The sequence below is a fragment of the Lepisosteus platostomus genome, chromosome 6, assembly GCF_059453375.1.
Source record: "Lepisosteus platostomus isolate fLepPlt1 chromosome 6, fLepPlt1.hap1, whole genome shotgun sequence".
Classification (NCBI taxonomy): Eukaryota; Metazoa; Chordata; class Actinopteri; order Semionotiformes; family Lepisosteidae; genus Lepisosteus; species Lepisosteus platostomus.
In genome coordinates this window covers 28279505-28300906 of record NC_142616.1, presented here as the reverse complement: position 1 = coordinate 28300906, position 21402 = coordinate 28279505, and the positions used below count along the sequence as shown (strand labels likewise).

Genomic DNA, 21402 nt, shown 5'->3' with positions numbered 1-21402 from the left:
TAAAAACAACCATTACCTCTGATAAATGTGTTAGCATGAAGTCTTTATACTAGGAGTTTTAAACTTTACATGTACCCAATTAAGTGTCTGGAAGAAGTCATTATTGGTCTTTTTGTTTTCGCTTTTCTTCCATGAAATAAGTCCCTCCTCTCTCCTCACAACAACTCTCGGCAGCAGACGGATTCTTCGTGTGGAGAGGAAAAACACAAAAAAAAGTTTCTTTTTCTTTCTTCTTCGAGCCTGAAAGGTTGCTAAGGGAATGGTATTGCTGAGAATGAGAACACAAGGGAAGCCCCCGCTGTGCTGTTTAATACAGCCCAGTAGAGATCTTTAAATTAAAGACTCAATCCATTCTCCCTCTCTCTCTCAGTTTTTATCCTCTACCTCCACCTCATCTTTTCAACATGTTGTTCCATTACTAATGTTTCATTCCCACTGTTGTGTTGCAGGTAAGCATACTCATCATTATAGAACTGTTTTTTTCTTTGTATTTCATTACACCCACTGCTGTTCAGAAAGTTGCCATTTTACTATGTGTTGCCTAATATGCCTCTTGCTAGAATGGCTCTGTCCCCCTAACAGGTATAATTTTAATCATTTGTGTTGCATCAAGAGGCTTTCCAAGACATTTCATAGCAGTTAAGAAAGAGCAGCTCTAAACTAGGTGGGAGCTCAAACTCTAAAACAGGGTTATAATGAAAGTAAAGAAAGAGAAAATACAGAAAATGAAATCAAACAGTCAGCTCTGCTGTATATCAATCATGCTAGACAAACAGGAGTAGTAATTGAGGTTGTTTTACATACAAGGTAATAAGCAAGTTATCCCAGTATAGCCTCCACTCACTGCTTTGTACTAGAAGCTCAAGCACTTAATAAGGACTCTTGAGAAAAAAGGAATTAACACCCCGTGACATCTTGCCACCTATTTATCATCACAGGACCTTTTAACCGACTATTAGCTTTTTACTATTTGGGTCAGAGCATTCCTCATGACCAGCAATATTATCCTTTCCAGTGTTGTTGCATTTCCTTAAATACTCTGCAAAGATTTAAGTCATTTTCTGCAATCACAAAAAAGTAAATGCCTTGTATTATACCTTAAAAAACCCTTCACAGGTTTAACTCATACAGGTATATTGAAGTGGTCTAATATTACAATAAATAGATTAAATCCTTAACTCTTGGTATGGTATCAAATATGGTAAGTAAAGGTATCATTGTTTAATTGCATCTGATTCAAGTGACAAGAAGTCAATAATAATTATAATTAATCATAATTGCTTACACTTATATAGCACTTTTCTGGACACTCCACTCAAAGTGCTTTACATGTAATAGAGAGTCCCCTCCACCACCACCAATGTGCAGCATCCACCTGGATGATGCGACAGCAGCCATAGTGCGCCAGAACGCTCACCACACATCAGCTATCAGTGGGGAGGAGAGCAGAGTAATGAAACCAATACAGAGATGGGAATTATTAGGAGGCCATGATTGGTAAGGGCAAATGGGATATTTGGCCAGAACGCTGGAGTTACACCCCTACTCTATTCGAGAAATGCCCTGGGATTCAGGATGTTTTTTTTTTCTTTTTACTTATCAAATTCACAGCACGTATGGGCAATGTCTTGTGGTAGAAGGCTTAGGGACATTATGATAGCGAACTCAGATGTTGAATATTTAATGAGTAGCATTTTCTTAGAAATGTGCTCCTTTAATTGCTAATTCTTTTGAAAAGGAAAAAAATAATACATTTTCATGAGGTTCCAGATTACTAATCTGTGATTTATTTTACATATGCCAAATGTGGCATGTGGTCTTAACTGACTAGAACTTCAGAAATGAATCATTTGCTTTAAATTAAAATTTTACATGTGTCAGAGGATCTTTTATTGTGCTACCTTTTTTATTTCTGCTCTATTATAATTCATAAGATTTTTTGTAGGTGATAGCTAAAACTCATATATACAGCTGCTTTAGTGATCTATATTTCTAATTCAATATGAACTATGGTGAGTGTAGTAATAATATCCGAACAAACTTTATTTATCAAACTCACAACAATACAATATTCCTTACTAGTACTTAAGAACTGGATACATTTTTCATGCCAAGATCAGGTCCAGTACATATTTTTTCTTCAGCTTTAAGGTGATGCAGGCAAATGTACACTGACAAATATGAAAAATTAAATGCAACTGCTGCAGGTATACTGAGACATTTTCAGTATATGAATTTATACAATTATTGTGTTTGACCTAAAGCAAAACTAATTGTTTGATGTTTTGCTTTTTAACATTCCATTCATAAAGTCTGTACTTGGAGGCTTGTATACAGTACATGTTATAATTTTTGTTTCCCTTTGCCATAACCTGCTCATAACCTCTGTCGCATTCAATATGAAGCACAATCAATATGAATTAACTCCACCGATTTCCGTTACCTGCTTAACCATTTGAAAGTTAGGCTTATGGCAGAGGATATAAGATAGAAGTAATTTTTTTTTTTAACACAGACAGGGTTGTGAGATAATATAATTATAACAACAAACATTCATGTTCTTCACAATGCTCTCAGGCACATATGATAGTGTTGCATTTCATGGGAGTATTCAGTTTTTTAAAGTTCCCATCAAAAGTACCACTTTCTAAAAATAATGGACAACTTTGAGGGATTACATTCAAAAATTGTATCCTTATATTATTCTGTCACTTAAGGCACAGCACAACGGCCAAAGATCCAGATGACCAATAATTTACCAATGTTTAACAGTGACCAGATCATTCTTGGTTAAAGTCACCCTCTTAGAGCATCCATAGTACAAACAGGCTAGGAAACACAACGAACACTTAGGGAAGACACAGCAGAAAGGTGAGGAAAAGAAATTACCTCTTTCAAGAGACCAAGAAGACCACAATCCACCCAGGTAATCTGAACACTAGAGAGACTCAGTCTAGGATTTAAGAAAGGTACTAGTATTTATGCAGATATATGACTAATTTCCTATGTGTAGTACTGTATACAGCAGGCTAAAAAAATCTCTCATGGTTTAGTAATTTAGCATTTTGAATACAGAAATAAGTTTTTATTTGTTTAGCATCAGTTTTACAGAAACAAATTCATACTGAGTGAGATATTTAATTTTTTAAGGTACCTTTCCTCTTTTTCCATTATATGGTTTTTGTGTCTCGATTACAGGGAAGTGTTCTGTCTTTTATGTGTCTACAGAAAGCAGGACTCTAATTCACAAGTGTAAATAATGTTACAAATAGGGGTTATAAGAATAGAGAATAACCAGAAATATAAACTGAGGGGAAAAATCAATAATTAAAATAAATAATCATAACTTCCAGATTGTAAAAATTATGCCAAGAATATACTTGAGCAGTTGGTATAATTAGAAACTCCTAAGTTCTTTGATTTCTGGCAATCTTTGCTGAACAGAGTAGCAAATCAGACACATTTTTTTAAACAAATATTTATTAATAATGAAACAACACAAAATGTACAACATACACTATATAGAAACAAGGTGTCTCAGAGGCCTACTTCTTGACCAACCAGAAAAACCCAAGTCTACTACCAAGTACTGTATTTGAATCCTATATAACACCTAACAGGTCCAAAAATAGAGATAAACCTGCCATCAAACAGAATACAACCTGGAGTTAAATCTCGGATGCTACAAAAAGAAGGTAACCTATCTCCCTATTCTAAAAATGCATCCACTAATTAGAATTTTGTTTTTTAACCTAGGGATTCTCTATACAGGAAATCAGAGTTTCCTAAAAACAGCAGAATGGCAAGTTTTCCTAACTATGTTTAAATACTTAATTCAAAGGTGGTCTTAAAGGCTGATCAGTACAAGGACCCCCCCATCTCACACTGTCTCTTACTCCTCTTCCCTTCTTTGTCTCCTTCTCTCTTCTGTCTTTTCTCTCTCGTGTCCTTCCCTCTCTCTTCCCCCTTTCTCCTCTCTCTGCGTCCTCCTTCCTCTCCTGTCCTTCTCTCTCTCTCTACCTAATAATAACCTAATAATTACATTGATCAATATGTCTGACACCCAGCACAACTAAGTAAAAACCTTAGTTTCTTTCTTGCAATTTTTTTAAACTGAAATGCTGTGAGGTTTTCATTTTGGTGTTATGCAGTACCAAAGAAAATCCATGCAAGGTGACGTCAAAAACTAAGTTTTAATTTTGATACTTCTTCTTTGTAATTCTACCTTCTGGTTTGTAATAACTTCTAAATGTTTGGTACCATGCATGAATGTATGCCCCACCATGTAAATGTAATAAAACAGCAGTAGACAGGGAGAAGTTTGAGTTTATTATGGCAGTAAATGTAAACAAGGGTACTACTTCTAATACAGCCAGACTTTTAAGCAATATACTTTAAATCACAGTTGCATAGTAATGCATAATAAAATAACTCATATTGAAATACAGAGTACTGCAAACTGCATTCCGTTTATATTTTAATAGGATTCACAGTGCAGCTTATTTCCCTCTCCAAGTCCACAATCCTCTGATCAAATTCTTATCCGCCAATTGTGCAGGTGGTGGGTGGTAAATTATACACATTGTCTTCAAACCACTTTAGTCATGTAGGTTTGCCAGCGAATCCTCCATTCCATTTCCTGTTTGGTGCAGCAGGCACTGCATACTAACAACTGTAATCATTTTGATAAGCATTTCAAATATTTTGAGAAAAAAGGACTTCTCTACACGAAGAAGACAGCAACACAGCCTTTTATTACATTCTAATGAGAATGTCTGAAGTTTCGTATGACTTCAGATATTAAAAAGCAAAACAAGACCATAAACTGCTCCTTCACTAATCTGACTGCAAACATTTTATTTGGGCTATCTCTGAAATGACCCTTGTGGAGTGAGTGTGAATCTACATCTCCCTTGTGCCAGTTACAGCAAAGTCCAGAGGAAATTAGCTCAGTGCGGTAACTGCAGCCATGGAGCAGACATGCCTGAATAGAGTCAGCTGGCAGTCTACCTCTGAGGCTGCTAGGATTCCATGGCAGCTTGTAGGAGAGAACTGAGGGGAGTCAGCTGAGGACTGCACAGGGAATTAATCCCACAGCCATCTTGTTATGTCTTTTCTGTCATTCATGCATTACCTGTCATATACCATACAGTACATCCTCAGTGAGGCTTGGGAACTATATCAATATACCACACTGGAGTGCTAGAAAAAACTTTGTATGTCTCATCTTCGGTAATGATGAGATTTCGATTAGATACTCCCTCGCTGTTGGCTACTTTATTTCAGGATATTGTTCTTCCCATGCACAGTCAAAACAGTTCAATAATGAATGGATATTTTTGCTTCTGGAAATTGTTATAAATGATAATTATTGAGTTTTGCTATTGAACAGACAATAATTAAAGAAGCAGCAACAGATATTTCACAATTGAAGAAGATTGCTTAAGAGGCATTCAGTATTAATGTATTAGAATGATATAATCAAAGCAGGGTGGCACAGTGGAACAGTGGTTAGCATTGCTGCCTTGCAGTACTGGGGCCCTGGATCAACTCTGAACCCAAGGCGGTATCTGCATGAGGTTTGTGTGTTCTCCCTGTGTTTGGGTTTTTGCTGGGTGCTCTGGTTTTCTCCCACAGTCCAGAAACATATTGGTAGGTGAATTGGCTTCTGGAAATACTGACCTGGTGTGAATGCATGTGTGTATGTTTGTATCTGTGTGTGCCCTATGATGGACTGGTGTTCATTCTAGGGTGTATCCTGCCTTGAACCCAGTGCTTGCTGGAATAGGCTCTGGTTCCCTTACAATCCTGTTTTGGATAATCAAACAAGTTCGATACTTTCCAAGGACATAGGATATAATAACTAGCTAAATGGGAAAATACAACCATTAGAGAAAATAAAAGTTTCTTTAGTGCTCTTAAACACTAAAACTAAAAACTCTTAACAACTTTTTCCAAAGGTAGCTGTACCTTTGAACACTGTCCATAATCTAAGTTATTATGGCTTCAGCATCAATTTGATGTCATGCAGGTCTGGACTTCATAACTTGCAAAAACAGTATACTAAGTTTCAAAAGAAACTTTTCGCTGCTCTTGCATATATGCATAAAGAATACACTGAGTTTGGTAACTGATTAAATATTTTGATTGACCATGAAGGCATTTGAGTGACTTTGTTGCATAAGCACTAAAATACTTCATAATTGAGAAAGTTGATTAGTACTGGTGAAGAGATTATTTGACTTGTTTTGATTCTGATTGATTAATTTTGACTTGTTGACCGTTGACCGAAAATCAGAAAGAAAAATTCTGAGAGAAACCTAGATTATGAAGAGAATAACACATCTGAGCCCTCAGTATGTTGAACATTAGCTTAGTCAGTGCATTGTCACTCCCTGATGATGTTCACAGCCAACAATTTGGATTCTAGCAAGATACTTTACAACAACACACAGACCATCAATTGTAGGCTACTATCTGGGAGATCACGAATCATGAACTCCACGAATCAAGTTTGATGGTCTGGGCAGGAGAGTCCAGTCAATTCAGAATAACAGTTTTAGTAATTTATTGGAACAACACAGCACTACAGTGATCAAGTTCTGCCCTTCCTCTTCCTTCATCCTAACGTGACAGCATTCCATCATCGAAAATAGATGAATCCACCAGGCAAACATTCACTCTACTCCAAAAACTATTTATTAACACTGGTCAATGTTTTTGGCAAATACAACCTTTCATCAGGACAAACATTTTTGGCTCAACAGTTTATATTTTATACAGATGAGAGTTCTTAACTGCTGGCATTCCACATAAAAATAAATCCCTTTTTTGCCAACACAGTCAAGTGTTAATAAATAAATCATTCTGGAGTAGAGAAAATATGTGGTTGGTTGATTCTACTATTTTTACTGATTTATTTTTAGTCTACAACACCAATATAATCTCTGCTTGTGAGCCATCTTTTCATTTTACATTCCAACATTATAAGGAAAATTTCATGGTGCACTTAACAACAGAAACAACAGCTTTCGTATGAGATGAGAACATAACAGTTATGCCGTGGATGTTCAGTTCATCAGACTTGAGCCCTATTAAACATCTGTGGAATGAGCTACTGTATAATGGCATGTGGTTCCTACGACTCAGAGACCAGTGAACAGATAGAATCCCAAAAGACAGCACCTGCAAACTGGAGCAAAACACGCGCTGTAGATGTACAGCTTGCATTGCTTCCAGCGGTAGCCACACAGTCTACCAGCTTGTAGCTTTCATAATGGATCTCCTGTTGATCAGCTCTTTTAATGACAAGATTTAAGGTGATGCATTTAAGAATGCCACACCTGTTCAATAATTGACAATGTAACTACTATGAAAATGATTTTGTAATTTTCATGATAATAACTGTCAATTTGTCAGATTTGTAAGTGATAACTTGCATATGATGGTCATTTTATTTTAAGCTATTTTATTGTTTATCATCTCCACCATTTCCTTTGAAATATCTTATGTTTATGAATGCTAGTTTTCCTGTTACTATTTTTTATGTCTCATTTTATAACTGCTATATGCAACCGACTGGCATCATAGCCGATTTTCCATTTAATTGGAGTTAGCACCATTTAGCTCAGTTTAACACGTCTAAATGACAATATCTGAAACTGTTAATCACAAATTGGAATTGTTGATCATTTGAAGAATCTTCAAATCTCTGCAACCTGAGCAGCTGCAATAATATCCCACTGACTTACATCAAAGTACGTTCCTCCAACACATAAACATAAAACATTCAAATCTTTGAGACAGTAAAATTCAAATGCCAGTATTTTCCATTTAGGAACAACAAGCTTGAAACACTTGTGTTAGGATAGCAGCCCCTCATAATTGCTTTGAAGAGTTTACATGATGGAAACTGAAACAAATTAGAAATTCTGTCAGTAAAAGTATTTTCCAATGGGGCTTGCCTCACTTAAGATGGCTTATAAGGTTCAGTGAAATGGTCGAGGAAAGACTGCCTCCCAATTTTCTTACTGAAAGCAGCAAAAGCATTAGTTTGCATTTCATTAAGTACTTTTCTAGGCTCAGTAGGCTGCTGATTTCCATTGTCTTCCCCTATGTTGGCATTCCCAGCCAGTCCAAGATCTGCAGTAGAACCTCAGTATACCAAGGCCAGGCTCCCCTGGAATTTTTTCTTGGGAAGACAAGCCGCCCTCTTACACACTCACTGCTGCACTCAGGCAGGACATCAAACTGTACTTATCATTCCAATGCCTGGCAAACACATTTCACAAACATACGTAATGCAGTTGAAGACCTTGATTGAACACCTTTATATTTAATGTAGGGAAACAAAGTATCTTACAACTAAACTTACTTTTAAGCACATTAGTGTTTCACCATTACACCAAGGGAAGTGTTAAAATTGGTAGATATATTTAAAGAGATAGATGTTCTTCTCTTAAATTTGATATATTTCATTTTTCCCACCAATCAATCAGTGTCCACCCTGATTGACCTTTGTGTAGTATAAAGTTTTCAATTGCAATTAAAGGCTAAAACGGATTTCAGATTTGTTCGAGTGGTAGTTTCGTTTTGTTAGAAAGTTAGAAACACAATATTAATCTTACAGTGAATACAGTAGATAAACCTTGCAGCTCTGCCTACAACAAATAACAGATTGAAGGTGTCGGAACCCATGTGAAGAATTAAAAGGTCTTACTATAAAGTCAGAGAAAAATATTTCTCTTTAAAAAAGATCAGTAATCTTTTTAATATATGTATATCACAAATATTTACTAAGACCACTGACAAAGGCCTACTGTAGGTACTGTATGCTTGAGCTCACCAACTTAACCTAGAATGTCCCCTTTCAAATGACCACATACTGTATTATACTGTACCTTAGCAATATTTCATTTTAATATTAGTTAGCATCTTAATAAAATCCCATGTGCTCAAGCATTCCACTATACTGATGTGGAATGCCAAGGATGATTAAAATGAGCTAAAATCATTAAACTTAAGAAGAACGTTTCAAGGAGCATGAAAGGGTCACTTCTTGATATTACAGTATTGAGAAATGTTGAATAAAGGCTCAGGGCCGGTCGGGAGTCTGTTGTTCGTGTAACACAGCCCTTATCCAATCACGTTTTCCCCTGTGATAATAAAATGACTGATTACCAGCTCCTGAACTGCACTTCAGATGAAAATCTGCTCCTCTTTTCTGGGCCCTTATCTCTCCAGCACGGCTGCCAAGATGACACCCTCCTAGTGTCCCAATTTATTGTGTCACAATGGGTACAGCTCCCACTGCGGACCCTGTCATCCTCCCTCCTTCTCCCCGCCAGAGGAGAAAGCCAGCGTGACAGTTACGGCGTGCCTCATGACATCAGTACCGAGTGTGACAGAATAATTCACTGTAATCAGATATTGCCACTTACTTCTGACAATGCCCGCTGTGTCATGAGATTGAAAATCATCCACTGTCAATAAGGGAGCACGACGATGATACAGTCCACACACTCATACATATTAGATGTGTGGGGATTCAGCTACTGTCAAAACACTGCAGCCCTGAGGGGGAGGAGACACATACAAGCACACAAAACACTGCAGAATGTCAAGACATAATGTTACAACAGTGGAATACAGCTTGTCATTCTACTTTAATTCCAAAGCTGGTAGCCAGAACTCACACATACAGTAAATGGCCGTGTGAACTATGTGCTAGTAGGTACACTAATTGGTAACACACACCATTTGCATATGGTTCCTGAGAAACCAAAGAGAGCAAAAAAAAATTGTTAACAAGAGGAATATATCCCTGTTTTGAGAACGCAGCTAATAGAGCATAAAAATGACATGCACAAATTCATTATCGAAATGGACTTTAATCCATGCAAGAAAGTTATGGGTTCCCAAGTGGCACAACTAGTAAATGATCCGTGTTGAATCTCAGATTACGCTCTGTGACTCAGATGTCACTAGTCTGAGGCTGGAACATGTTACTGATCTACTGGGATTGGGGCTCCCCATGAGGAAGTGTACAATTAGCTGAGCACTCGTGGATTACAGGAGGGTTTAGTTGGTTGGGATTCTTTCAGCTTTCTGGGCGAAAAGTGCCTCCTGATTTTATGGGCACCAGCATGCTTGCAGTGAAGTAAGTGGGAGACATGCACTTTGGATTGTGATGTACTGTATAAAATATCAAAACTCTCTTTTAAATGTGGAGGGTATCAAAGGAGCATAACTTTATGTCTCATTTTTTCCTTGGATGGTGGAAGTGAGCTAAGTCATAAAGCAATTAAAGTCCACATTTAAAAGAGAATATGAAGGAGCTACCCTCAGCATACATCAGATTTTTTCTAGTCTAAGCCCATGTGCAGCGTCCTATAACTTGGTAACTGTTTGGTTTTGAGACCACAGCATACAGTACATTTGATCTCTGTTTTGATGTCAACAATAGATTTATAATTATCTCATGCTGAGAAGAGATAGCGTCAAACTGATTTGTAAAGCACAGATGGTGAAACAAGGCCCATTCTCAACAAATAGCATGATTAAACCATACAAGCAACACAAGCAATGCAAACACAGGATTTCAAAAGCCAGAGTACAATTAAACCATTGACACATTTATACCAAAGCTTCGGTAACTGAGTATTATTCTTGAGAAATGTAATTAGCTTAATCTGTTTGTTTCCAAGAGATAATTAAACAATCTGTTGAACATGATATATACTCTATTGTAAATCTGTCAAAAGTACTTAAAGAATACTCAGCAAGACTTTATTGTTATCTGTATTGCTAGCAGTAAAATAATGTCTTGCTGCTTCAATGCAGCTAAAAAGCAGACATGTTACAGGAATGGATCCATGAGGCACGTCAGGTTAGTGAACTCCACTGGAGCATGAAGTTTGTGCACATAATGTCATTTGATTAAGCATTTCTTGAAAAATTCGATAACACTACAACCATGATAGACAGTGGTACACCAGTATAACTCTCTCTCTCATCCTTTATGACTTCTAACTATTTAAGAACATTATTTAGTGCTCACATGTAAAAAGACATAAGCTTGAAACTATCATAGCACCCAGTAGATTGCAGAATATATTGAAAGACACTATAAAAAAAACAGATCACAACTCATTATTAATGCAGCATACATTAAATCACTATGTCTGGTATTCTTTCGTAAACAGCTCAGCTTGAACAAAGAAACACAGGACCTGGATTTAAAGAAATGTTCAGCCTAATGCTTCTAAGAAGTTCTCAATCTAGCTATTGGAAGACAGCAAAGCATTGTACAACATAGTCCATTCTAAGGAGAGCTAGAGATTGCATGAGATGACTCACCCTCCATGTCTATACTTAAATGACATCAGTTTAGATTATTGCCAAACTAACAAAGTCTTTTTCAATTTTTTGACAACCAGGAGTGGAAATGTCAAACAGCATTTGAATCCCATGTCTCCCCTGAAGTAATGCAATTTATACCATTTCCTTTTGCCCAATTGCAATCATTAAGAACTAATTTCTACCATTTGAACTCACAGACTTTCCTTTTCATATGCTGTTGATGAATCCTTCTTTAGGAATGAGCAGGCTGTGATCATTGCACTTAAAGTCACAGTCAAAATGCATCAGTTTGCAGGTGAATGAATAAAACTGGAGTACACCTGATCAGCAGACAAAAGCCTATTCCTCATTAGTCACAAACCTCTCCTATCCACTGGCATTTCATCACAGAGTTGGAAGAAATGAGAATTTCTGTCAGTGCAGCAAATAACAGTGGAGCTCTTTCAGTTTGAGAAAAAAAGGGCTCACACTAAGAAAAATAATTTCACTACCTAACATCCATGTGACAGTGCTGTTTCAGACTGGTGTTTAAAAAACTAATTAAAGATCAGACTGGATCACTTGCACAGTATTGTCAGTGTCAGTATGTAACAATACATTTATCAGTTTGGCAAAGGACCACAAAAGCACAATGCATGAGCAATATTGTAAGAGGAAAATAAGAAGCCATGATGCTTCATACACATCTTTACCAACATGTACAGCACTGACAATCCACAATTTCTAAACACTTGAAAGGTCATGGAAAAGACATCTAACAACATACATCCATTTTCTTTTCAAACGGCTTAGTGAGTGGGCTGAAAATACTTCCGCTGGCAAGACTGGAGTGTTACAGACCTCTAACCCTGAAGGCATCCTTTGTGTAGATTCACAAGGAGATCTGTTTTTTTCTCTCTCCTTCACAGCTGGAGAGACCTCCACTGGAGAGCTGGGTCTGAATTAATATTACCTTTCCTAGAAGCTGTCACAGTAAATGACTCTTCATCTAAGCATGGAGTAACTGTGTATATCACCATCAAGTTAAGTTTTTTGCTTTGGAATTGAGTTAACTCAATGCACACATTCATAGTTAATACCATCTAATTTCCCTTTATAAAGGTATTAAGTGCTTCGCTGACCATTAAATACACAATGGTCTCAAACTAAAAAAGGTAATAGTAAAACAATTTAATCACAGTATGCATTTTTACCAAATCTAATGACAACTTGAGACTACTTATCTGCTTGAAATAAAAGTTAAAGAAATCTTATTTTACCTGATATTTTAAAAAGTTGGAAAAAATTATACTGTTAAATGTCAGTTCAAATCATTTACATTCCTGAGAGACACTGATGTTTTTCCTGGTGTTTTCATTTCTAACATTATTTTTCTTTGTAATAAAATGAAACAAGCAGACTGAAACTGAACATTTAAAAACTATTTGGAAATAGTAAAATAAGCGACTAAAGGTGGATCTGCATAAACAAAGTTTTAAGCAGCAATAATGATGTTAATCCACTGTAATACTGTTACTTCCACATTCTGTGTCTATTGATACTACCACTCACAAGGGCAGCAGTACAGATGAATATCTTTGAATTGCTGACAATGCCCATGTGGAACAAAGAAAAGAAGCCAGAAATACTGAACAGCTCAGCACATGCCTGGCTGACCTACAGTACACCTAGAGAAGCCTACCTGCAAAACACAGCCTCTTTCAAGACCTTGATTGTTTTTGCAGTTTCAAATGAATCTTTTTCTTCTGAAACTTTGTAGAAACATATTCAATAAACATGAATGAGTGACTGGCCTAAAAATCCCATTTTTCTTTTTAAACGTCTCTCCATGTATAGATGTGTTACGTATTTTGTAATCTTTTACTTTGACTAAAACTAGAAATTGAAACAGTTTTGGGTTCATCTGCATGTTTGCTCATGAAAGAAAATGCTATATTTTACTCATCTGCATGTTCATGCCTGTCAGAATAACTAACTGCCTTAAAAAACAAAACTTAAATAGGACAATCAAGTTGGAATTCCTTTTTTATTTCTAGTGGTCATAAATATACAGGAATCACTATGACTATTTCTGTGTGGTTATTTCAGTAACATTTGTATTCTCACAAATAAATACATTTTGGGAAGTCTGAAGAACACTTCTTGTTCAAACATGAGGGTGGAGCCTGACTGTTGCAAGTCAATCTTTCATTTCTTACTTAGTAATTACTCCTGTCAATTCAATGTGTTACAAACAGGCGTCATTACTTTGATATAATCCAGCTATTACTTAGTTATCATTCTCATCTACTCATTCTATTACTTTGTTAATTGAGGTCACACCCAACATCGGTATAACGTAAGCCTAATCTACATCTAGAGTATAAAAACAGTCACCATCAAATAATGTGGAAATGACAAGGTAATATAACCCTTCAAAAAGGCACAATAATGTTTTGAAAAGGAAATCCAAATGAATGCTACTATTAGAAAAATACTGAGAATATTTCTGTTTTCATACAGTATGTATTAGATTCATTTTTTTCATATGGCTGTGTTTGAGACCTAATGTTTGAAATTAGCTATGATGGATTGCCAGCTTTCCCTCCACACTCACTTTCCTCACAGCAACCCATGGCTCAGTGGTGATGTCAGGACACCTCATAATATTGCAGTGAAAGTTAGAACAAGTCAAACATTTTCAAGGTGTTGCATTCATGTGAAATGTTATGTGTTTTACAAGTTTAGGCACCTGTAATATCCCATCATGTTACAGATTTACTAAGATCTTCCCTGAAAAAGGTAGCCATCACAATCCCTAGATTGAGCAAAATAATATGGAATAAAACTCCTGTCTTTACAAATAATTAAATGATAGACCTGCTCAATCACACCACTAATAAAATAGTTGAAGTTACAGTATGTTTTCTTAAGTATTTGCTACAGGGTTGACCCAGCTAAAAGTAGCCACTTAATTAAAAATTCAAAACATAAATCTGCCAAATATATTACTCATACAACTGATAAGAACTTTCATTTAGTACATAACTGATACGGGCTTTTAATAGTCTACCACCAACACAGACGCAATGTACTGTACATGCATATTGTCTTGACTAGTCAATTATTTACACTTTCCTTGCACCCCTGCTTTGAACTGGCTCACCCTTTATTGCTGTAAAAAGAAAAGATCCTCCGTATCCTTATCCCCTGTGAAAACAATCAGCACCCGTCGTTGCTTTGGAAAGTGACTCTTCTCTTCCCATTTTGAAACAGAAAGATTTACTTTTTGGGATGGTGTGAAACATTCTGCCCTGAGCACCAACATTAAAGATACAGTATTTTTTGCATGCATTAGCTCCCATCCATTGCTCTCAAACATCACAAGCTCCCATACCTCTGAAGCTCTTTTAGAATGGAGACCCACACTATATTGATTGAATATGGCTCATGGCTAAAGGCTGTAACACTCATATCTGATGTCTTTCCTTTTCTTACAAAACAGATGTTCATTTGTCGTAGAAATTATAGTATATTACATTACATTATAGTGGATTTGTGACCATAGCCAACACAACATCATTACCAGAATTATTCATATTATTGGTATAATCAGAGATTTCTTTCACTTTCTTGAAGTGCCATTTTCTAAAAATTTGATTAAATTAACTATCTTTAGATAGACAAAAGCTAGCTTTAAATTACAGGTTTTGCAGCAAATTACCTTTAGAAAAATACTTATCATTATCAGGCTTGACTCAATACTTCCATCTAGCTTTCCTTTCACAGAAGACACAGTGCTCTGCCAAAGCTGTCAGTGAAGATCTGTCAGCATAAGGCTTGGGCTCACCTTAGTAGGGAGCCCCAGCCAATTTGCAGCCTCCCCTCATCAGCTTCAAAGGAATCCAACAGCATTAAGATATAGTCTCCACTATGTTCTCTACATGATACTATGCAACCTCCAGACAGTTCTCATCTCACTTTCATTAATTATTTCAATCACGACAATTACAAGTATTCAGTGAATATCCTTTAAGTGAATAAGTGCCATCAAAAAGCCACTGAGCTTATAATAACTGTAATGTACAGAAAAAGGTGTTTAAAGCTAAATCTTAGCCAGGAAAAAAAAGAATATGTCTGTTATGTATTTAAAGCCTGCAGCACGACCATAATATTGGATTAAGAATAGGACATACACAAAATAAGGACTTAATATAACTTCCAATCACAATTTTCATACCAACCCAAATCAAATAAGAAGCAATCTACTAATTTATTAGATATAGTTCCTTACAACACAGTCCACTTACCTTCTTGCACTGCCTGAAAAGGGTTGTTGGGCTCGATAAGTTTTATGGAATGGGTGATTTTTTCACTCTGTAAAAGGTCGTCGTTGAGACTAAGATCTGAAATGGCCAACTGGAAAACTTCATCGTCTCTCACAGCATTTTCCTCAAATATGGCACCTGGAGCAGGGGAAATTAAATCAATTAATCTTAATCACAAATAAAGCATTAATTGCTGCTGTGCTGTAATACTGAATTATTTAAATTTGTGGTACTTTATTGTTTAGATGTTTCAATTTAGACAAGTTTGTTTTGTCTTTATTTATGGTGATGCTGCTCATTGTTAAAATATCAGTTGCCATGCTCTTGAGAGGTAAAAACATTTTAGATTGGCCACTCAAGAGCATTCAAATATTTCTAGGGAAAAGGTCTCCAACCCTGGTTCTAGAGAGTGAATAAAATTAATTGTGATCAGTTTATGAGGTGATTTGATTAAGTGATTTAGAGTCAGAACAAAAATCAAAATACCCTTTAGCCCTTAAGGATCAGAGCTCCTTTAATTGAACAAAAGACTTAATTGACAAATAACAAACGTGATCCCAGTTCATGTTTGTTATTGGACAAATTGGCGTGGCAGCTATTGCTTCCGTGTCATTGTAATGGGTCTTAGCTTCAGTTTTATACAAAACAAATACTTTATATGACTCGCATTCAAGTGAGATCACACCTCGCCGCGTACAATATTGTAATCCATTATGATTTCGAGATGCGCGTTAAACAACTAAGCAAAATTCTATGTAATATAGGTCGGTGTTCATCACACTAAGAGACGTTTTAGTCGCTATCAGCATCACGGAAAGCTCTATTGTATAAGATATTGGACATTAACAGACTATTTTGTTCAATTCATGACATTAAGATGTTGGTAGATCCCGAGGGAGCGCTCCGCCGGGTTTTCTAAACGTTATATGCCGAAATGTGTTACCTTCTTCTGAGCAACATTACTACCGAAAAGGGCCATTTTATACAAAATTGAACTGTCGGTTCCGTAAATGCAAGAGTGAGTTTTGAGAGAAACAAAGGATCAATAGCAAAGTCGATAGTTTTGGAGAGTTTACTTTTTTTAAATTATCAACAACACATAAATGACCATAAATGCAAAGAGTATTATCTCGTATTTCTCCCAAAGGTTGTTACAGGGAAGAGTTGCTCTTCTTTAATAGTAATTCCCCAGGGCAATCTGTCTCATACCAAAATCACAGTAAGACCATGTGCTCTTTAGTGGCTCGTTGAAAAGAATACAACTCTGCGAACTCTGTGCAGTGACTTAAATGCCTTTTCATAAATTGATGCAATTTACAATACTCATAATTCACATTACAAACCGCCCATCTACGGAGAGCTCTTTTCATTACAGATTTCTAATCTAATCTAAATTGCCTCGGGTGAGCTCTAATCCAGTACTGGTATTTTGCTGTTCTCTGTCGCCAATTAAGTTTGGATTCATACTCTAAGTATGAATTATTAAGATTACGGCCAAGAGGCACACAAACTGGTTATGATACTCAGCATAATATTACTGGATGGATTGCCACTGGCCAGTTTTATCTGTACAAATCACCCCTCAACCACCCGTCTCACATCTTCAAAAGCTATATTGTGAGCACTTGTATTAAAATGCATCTACAGTTTGTCAATAAAAAGCTGTATCGATTTCTTGGGAATTCATATGTTATTAATATCCCGAGAGACTAGAGACGGAAGAGACAACAAGGCGAAGATGAACAGACAGACAGAACCAAAGAATGAGACAGACAAACGCTGAATAAGAGGTGCTGGTCCTATTTACCTAGAAGAAAAATGCCACATCCGCTCAATGTTTTGCCAGTGATACCAGATTGGATTCACAATATTAGAGCTCGCCTTCCAATTACTAAACTCGGTTGGTCTGAGGCTTTCTAAATCAGCACAATCACACTGTAAATCATTGCCGGCACGACTCCGCCTTGCCTACAGATATTGATTCATGGGGCAGCCTTCGTTTTCTTTATCTTATATATAAAAAAAAGAGGAGACACGCTTCGCTCTTGGACTGCAACAATAATGAAAGGGGGTGTGACAAAATGTAACTAAGGCGCGGGAAAGGTCGCGTTCAGTTAATTCAAGTTGCAGGAGCCTGCGAGTAACTAATCGCTAAACAGAGGCCGCTTTCGACTGTGTGGCTGGTCTGACTGCAGGAGCCAAATCAGATCCTTCTGCTTTTGAGACAGAGCCAGAATAACACATGGAGGTTGTGAAACGTAGCAGCAAAGGAAGGGATCGAAGCGACTTTCAGATTGCGGGGAAGTTTAGATTCTTCAAAAAAGATGTCTGAGAATGAAATAAAATGAAGTTCTAAGACTATATAGTGTAGTGAGGAATACACAGTGAGCTCCAGAACATATTCGAGATTAATCTGACATTACTATTTTATAAACTATTACTATTTCGGTGCCCTTTGTTTACTGCTAATTGCTCTACTATGAATCACTCACAATAACTAAATTAGCTTTCCAACTGCAATTTAAGACATTTTCATTATGCTGCTTTGGTTAAAATAGCTTGTTTTTCAATACTAAACAACTGAACGTTTTAGCAACAAGACTGGTATGACGTAAAATATTTATTGTCGACTAATGGATTTTAAGTGTTGGTACTGTCTCTCTACTGCGCAGCTTCCTTCTAACGTTACACTTGGCAGAGCCATTCAATTAGTATGTTTTAGTATATTTAGCACCACACAGTGTATATAAAATTACGGAGTTCAATCAATAGATTGTAACTGCAAGGAATTAAGCCAAACCTGGAGCACACACGAAGGCTTAGGGAATCAATGCATGAGATCTCCGAGAGCTTTATTTGTTTTTAACACTAAGACAATCATTTTTACTAAATGTCTTATTGCCGTTAAAACGGTCTTTTTGTGAAACTTTTTAAATCATCTCATAGGAAGTGTGTTTTTGCAGAGGTGTTTTCTGCAGAACGTAAAACGTTTAAAGATGGAATACGGATTCTTCTTTTCTTTACAAAATGTTGCATTTTGTATAATAAAGTTATTCAATATCAATACTGATACGTACAGTAACTCTGAAGGGTTCAGGCTTTGAACCTTTCGTTAGCAGGCCGCTTATCTTAAATGACTTTACAGGCTTCATTATTTAGCGTGTTGAAACGATGGGCTAAATTTTATTCCCGGAATCATGTGCTATTGATATCACCTGTGATCTGTGACTCAATCACAGTGATGATATATTCATTACAGTGCAAGCTCTCTCAACTCTCAGCAAACACATTGAGCGAAATTTGCCGATTTACTGTATGAGCTTTAACTGTGCCAGTTTGACAACGTACACAAAGAAATGCAGCTATTATTTGCTATATAACAGTATTCAGTAGGCTAAAAATAAGCATTCATGTTGAACTGAATTTTAATAATATAGAAGCTAGATAATACCAAACAACAATCAGATTAACTACAGAAACGCAGTACACACTCTACACTAGCAACAGCTTTATAATTTTCAATACAATGACAGTACGTTTGGATGTCATTAGCAAGTGCAGATTCCAATTTACTACATATTGATTTCTTACTATGCTTTATTATGAAAATATACTCATATTGTTGATTAATTATTTAGAAAGTCCATTAAAAGTGTATTTGTGTGAATATATAAACATACAGTCTCACACATGCTTATCTACCAACATCTTAACCTGTTGCTTGTTACAAGTGTTAATAATCTGTCCCGACAGGGTACAATAAACTCCTTCCAGTTGAGAAAATATCAGAATCAGAGTTGAGACCAGATCTGAATTTCTAACTGCAATCTCGGAGGGTGTTTATGATGAGCCAATAAGCATGATCATTAGATTCCAGCAAAATATAATGATTATTTAGTTAAATCTTGAAAACTGCTTGCATTAGAAGGGTGATGTTAATGCTTATTTTTTGCCAATCCCGCTGTCATTTAGAACCTATTGTCGCCAATGAACAGTATATATTATAAATGTTTAATATCTTAGAGATTAACGTGACAGTATCCTTTCCATCATAACACTTTTTTAAACAAACCTACTCGATTTATTACTAAATCGCTTTCTTATCAGGTATACATTTCATAAGCAAGGCTTCACAAAAAAAGCAAACATTTTACATGTTTCAGATCACGAACTACACAAATAGACATTTGATACTCAAAACACCTGCTCTCTCACTTCACCCGCTATCGCTTCCCTAATAGATGCCAATTACACACTGCGAAAGAAACCAGCACCCTAAACTAAAAGAGAGCACCTTTACAAATTAACTTTTACTGATAGTGACTTGGAATACATAATGCAAAAACAGAAGGTCATGTAGGAGATGACCCGAAATATCATACATCAGTAAGAGCTGTTTGTTAACGTAATTTTCTGCAATTTGAGGTGGATATAAATGTATTTTTTGATGTCTTAGTCAGGAAAGACCCTTAGGATGAAACGTCTGTTAATCTAGAGCAGAGAACTCAAATAATCTGAGTTCCAGAATACCCTGTGTAAAGTTCCAAGTAGGGAATAAACTAATACATAGCAGCTAGGGACGTGAAGTTTGGTATTAGAGGGAATTTAAAACAAAGGAACCGTGGATTTACCAAACACGACATTATCTGTTGCGTCTCGTTTAAACTCGAGCACCATACTCGTTTTGAGCAAGAAAGACCTCTGATGGCGAACAGAGAAGGATTCAGTATATTGGGATCATAATGAAACCAATACGCTCTAAAACAGAGCAGGTTCAATAATCGTTTTGCATCTCAAAGGTCTAACTCTGTAATTGGATTTCTAATGTATGAAATCGCACACGAGCACGCCTTTCTACTCTATACCACTAGAAACCCAACCGTAAACGCAAAGAGAATATCGGGGGAGCCCAAAGGTAACAGATGGTTCCTTGCATAGTACTTTGTCTGTCCCTTAAGATTCTTCAACACTAAAGCAAGCGCAAAGGGGCTAAAAAGAGCAACGCCTGGCATTTTCCGCAACAACAGCGAATCCAGTCAAAATGACAGCAGCGGTAGTAGTAATAATAATATGTGCGTTTCATAGCTCGTTTGCATTGAAATGTATCTATATTGGTAGTCGTTGGGCAATATAATTCGGGTATCAGCCTTGTACCCAGCCTTGTCTTTGCGTGATTATCTTGCACATCTCTCAGTTTGTTAGATACCTAATAAAAATAAGCATGTTTTTAGTAGAACCCCTTTTAAAACACCCAACTTGCTGGTTTTGAATACCAATCAACTCTGCCTGAGTGCCAAAGTGCAGTCCGCGATCTAAACCAGCCCCGCATTTTAGTGCCTCCCTTGATTTTTAATACAGAACCGCAATGCTGTGCTTAGGTTAGCTAGACGTGTTTAAGTTGTGCTTAATGATAATCTGATCTTCTGAGTATTGTTAATTTCTTTCCATGCATTTTAGTGGCCCACAGTTTCAATCCCTTAAATGTCTACAGAAGAAAAACAACAACTGGAGGCCAAATAAAAGTGATGTGTGCATTTCTATGCAAAACGTGAACTCTCGCTGATAACGTCGGGGGAGAGAGAGACAGAAGAATCGCTCCTGTGGTGATATGATATAAAAATGTGGACCAGAAGTTGAGCACTAAGTGACATCAGCCATTGATGACTGTGTGTGTCTTTCAAGGGGATTCGGAAGGGGACGGGTAATGGGGTAGGCAGAGTGGTCAGTATTCGTT

General features: G+C 36.6%; 1 protein-coding gene across 2 annotated transcripts in view; it reads right to left on the bottom strand.

The window, feature by feature from the left end:
• Positions 1-21402, bottom strand: part of LOC148661441 (glutamate receptor ionotropic, delta-1-like) — a 367556-nt gene that overhangs the window by 344747 nt on the left and 1407 nt on the right. For both annotated transcript variants that reach the window (XM_088635198.1, XM_088635199.1), the window contains exon 2: positions 15651-15806. In XM_088635198.1, the coding sequence (XP_088491324.1) occupies positions 15651-15806 (156 nt within the window). The remainder of the gene's footprint in view (positions 1-15650; positions 15807-21402) is intronic.